The sequence below is a fragment of the Sinocyclocheilus grahami genome, unplaced genomic scaffold, assembly GCF_001515645.1.
Source record: "Sinocyclocheilus grahami isolate Dianchi unplaced genomic scaffold, SAMN03320097.WGS_v1.1 scaffold1448.1, whole genome shotgun sequence".
NCBI lineage: Eukaryota > Metazoa > Chordata > Actinopteri > Cypriniformes > Cyprinidae > Sinocyclocheilus > Sinocyclocheilus grahami.
Window position 1 is genome coordinate 77,437 of NW_015506627.1, and position 3,894 is coordinate 81,330.

Genomic DNA, 3,894 nt, shown 5'->3' on the forward strand with positions numbered 1-3,894 from the left:
ACACACAGACACACACAGACACAGACACACAGACACAGACACACAGACACACACAGACACAGACAAGACACAGACACAGACACAGACACACAGACACAGACACAGACACACAGACACAGACAGACACACACACACAGACACACAGACACAGACACACAGACACAGACACAGACACAGACACACAGAGCTATTATCAGGACAGAAGGCACGATTTTTCTGATAAAATTACTTATATAATACAATTAACATCAAAACAGGCATGAAGAGCTGAATGAGAGAGAAATCTGAGCACAAGTTTATTTGTAAAGCACTTTTCACAATTTTTATACTTGTATTTTTCAGTCCTGTGTTGAATGCAGTTAAATGTAAAGGATTTGCTGAGGAACGAGATTAACTAAAATACAGGTTTAAAGTTTGGTTTTGATTAATTTCAGTGACTCAGTTCAACCTGTCCGTTTACTGAACTGATTCAGAGCTCTGATTCAAAAACTCTGCGCAACTGTTTGTGTTATTAATGTTCATGTGTCATTATCTCTGTGTTTTACATGTATGTTTTAGTATAAATATGTAAGGTCAAAAATTATCAAAGACTTCTGCTTTCCTGTCCCAAACCTATCTTCAGTAACAAAAGGGCCATTTGGAATTCCTGAAGGCACAGAGGTGCTGATAGTGATCAAGGCCTGTAGGCCAACATGTGTATACACCGGGGGTCTGCTAATTGTCACACCTTTTGCCCAGTGGGTGAAGTTATAATCTGCTGATTGGTCAGTTTGAATGTCTCACATTTGGTTTTTAGTCACATGGTCAAGGAAGGGATAAAAGAAGACTGTAACTGTTGCTCTGTTTTTTTCCTTGGCTGTCTCTCTTCTTGGGTCTCTGCCCTCTCTCCCTCTTTTTCTTCCTCTCTCTATCTCTTTCTCTCAGGTAATATTTTACATGTTGGGTACAATTAACTATGCTTTACCATCCTTCATCTATTTTGTAACCAATTCAAGTGTAACCATAACAAAATATTGTTATTAAACCATTTCAATTATTAATTATGTGCTAACTAGTCTTGATTCAAGGTTAATCTTAAAGTGCTACCTATTGCAATACAATAGTCACACAATAGCAACGCTCTCCCACATATGTAGCTATTCTAACTGCGCTTATTTCCGTCGTTGGTATAAGTGTCAGTGGGTGGTAATAGACTAGAAATGTACAGTTTTATACCATCGTGCTGATAACGTTTCTTTAGTCATTCGGCAATCCTACAGCCTGAACCACCGTAGGAAAACCATCCTTACAAATATCAGTTGGTAAATATTGCTGTTTATGGCTATGTATTGTTATATAGGTGCATATAAATGAAAACAATTCAATATGATTCTTCTCCGTCTGGTGATGACCATGAGACAGAGGTGATTCAGTAAAGACTCATTTAAACTTCAGTGAATCAAACTGTTTAATACTCATATTTTTTATTTGTATTCTGTTCTGAATGTGGGTACATTTAAAGTACTTGTTGTGAAGTGTTTACAGTGTTTGTGAATGTTGCATTTATTGCATTTTGGAATAAAATATGACATACACAGATACAACGTATCTGTATTGGTTTTTTCTCTCAATAATGCAATTCTGACCTGGTGTGACTTTAGTCAATTCAGTTTAAAATTATTTTCTGAAAACTCAGCGGTTCAGAGACACGTTCTTGTGCTTCAGCGCTTGATCAAAATAATAAATGAACTCCTAACAGCATGGGTCTGACCTGCGCCGGATCCACATCGTTCAGCATCACGATAGATGTGCAGTGATAGTCCAGAACCAGACGCCAGAAGTCCTTCACTGTGTTTGGCAAAGGATGCTGGGTAACGATGAACGCAGACGGCTGCTTGTAGCTCTGACAGAGAGAGACGAAGAACACGAGACAGTCATCATCAAATTATACAAAGAGAATTTATGATAAAACATATTTAGAGTGTAGGAATCAGTCTCATGTGAGTGAGCATCGTATGTCACTTCACTAATGCTCTTGTTTAAGGGTCAACCCTTCGTGACCTTCAAGAGCTCAGGCGAGGTCACATGATCGATGCAAACGTGTTTCTGCAGAGTTTGAGCTTCACTACATCTCAATGTGAGCAACAGAACAATGTGAGAGTGCATCAGACACAAAGATGACAAAAAGATATTTAAAAAAAATATTTTGCATCATGAAAATGTTTTTGTGACATTATTTTTATAGCAATTCAATGCATTTAACTCTCTCTCTCTCTCTCTCTCTCTCTCAAAAAAAGAAATTACAAATAAATAAATACATATTTTACACATTACATTTAGCACATCATTTTACAATTTAAAATGTAACATTTAATTTTATATGCATGTGTCTGTTGTGCTGCATTTAATTATGCAATTTTAAAAAATAATAAAGAGACCACTACATCACACTAATCAGAATTGAAAGAGATTCCTGCATTTGCATAAATAAAGAAATAAATATACACGCATACATACATATATATATATATATATATATAATTTAAAATGCAAAATGTTTATACATCATGTTAGCACAATATTACAATATCAAAAGAGGATCATGCATTTGCATTAAAATAATGAGAATCTAAAGGTTAAATGTTTACTGTCACAAAAATCCCGTAATTTTCCTCATGCAAAATCTAATTTTTGCAATCCTAATAATTTTGCGGTGACAGAGGGTAATAATGGGGCGAGGTGCGGTGGTATTACAATATCAAAAGAGGATCATGCATTTGCATTAAAATAATGAGAATCTAAAGGTTAAATGTTTACTGTCACAAAAATCCTGTAATTTTCCTCATGCAAAATCTAATTTTTGCAATCCTAATAATTTTGCGGTGACAGAGGGTAATAATGGGGCGAGGTGCGGTGGCATACGTCCATGAGCGCGGCGTTGATGTAGTTGCTGCTCTCTCCGTCGATGGTGATGAGGAAGGGCAGGCAGCGGTCCGGAGGAAGCACATCCATGCAGCGGTTCTTCTCGTGGTTCCGCGGCAGCAGAGCGATGCTACAGTCCTCCACACGCAGCGTCGGAGTCACCATGTTCAGCGTCTGACAACACCACAGACTGACATTATTTACACGTTAGCACTGAGGAATATATTATCAATCTAAAAATTACAGCCGATATAATAAACATAGACAGCATTCATACTAAAACTTAAAATCGGCCTCTGAAACACTGCAAAAAATTACGTTCTGCTTCAGTATTTCTGTCTTGCTCTCCAGTACAAATATCTAAATATTCTTACTAGTGCTGTCAAACCATTAATCACATACAAAATAAAAGTTTTTGTTTACATACTATATGTGTGTGTACTGTGTATATTTATTATGTCTATATAAATACACACACATACAGTATATATATTTGGAAAATATTTACATGCCTATATTTATATTCATATAATTTATATTATATTTAATATATAAACATAACATTTTTCTGAAATATATACATGCATGTGTATATATATATATATATACATACACAGTAAACACATATATTATGTAAACAAAAACTTTTACTTTGGATGCAATATTTCTTACATCAAGATACATTTAGTTATAATATGCAAAACAAATTAAGATAAAATAATCAAAATTAAGCGAGTTTTTGCTTATTAATCTGCCAATGAGGTCAGAAAAATAACCCTTTAAATTAAGTTTTAATTTTTCTAATTTTTCACTAACATTTGTTCTCGTTTTAAGCATAAACTCACTTCATTTTAATGTATTTTTTCCAAAAACAAGACTTCATATCCAAATAATTTTGACATTTTGGTTAACAAGACATTTGGTTAACACTTTACACACCCACGCACGCACGCACGCACACACACTCACTCACACAATTCACACACTCACTCA

General features: G+C 35.1%; 1 protein-coding gene across 1 annotated transcript in view; it reads right to left on the reverse strand.

Moving 5' to 3' along the window:
* Positions 1-3,894, reverse strand: part of LOC107570365 (receptor-type tyrosine-protein phosphatase mu-like) — a 137,725-nt gene that overhangs the window by 6,659 nt on the left and 127,172 nt on the right. Inside the window, exons 25-26 of the mRNA XM_016256596.1 lie at positions 2,902-3,075; positions 1,751-1,882 (exon numbers count right to left, since the gene is read on the reverse strand). Coding sequence (XP_016112082.1) covers positions 1,751-1,882; positions 2,902-3,075 — 306 coding nt within the window. The remainder of the gene's footprint in view (positions 1-1,750; positions 1,883-2,901; positions 3,076-3,894) is intronic.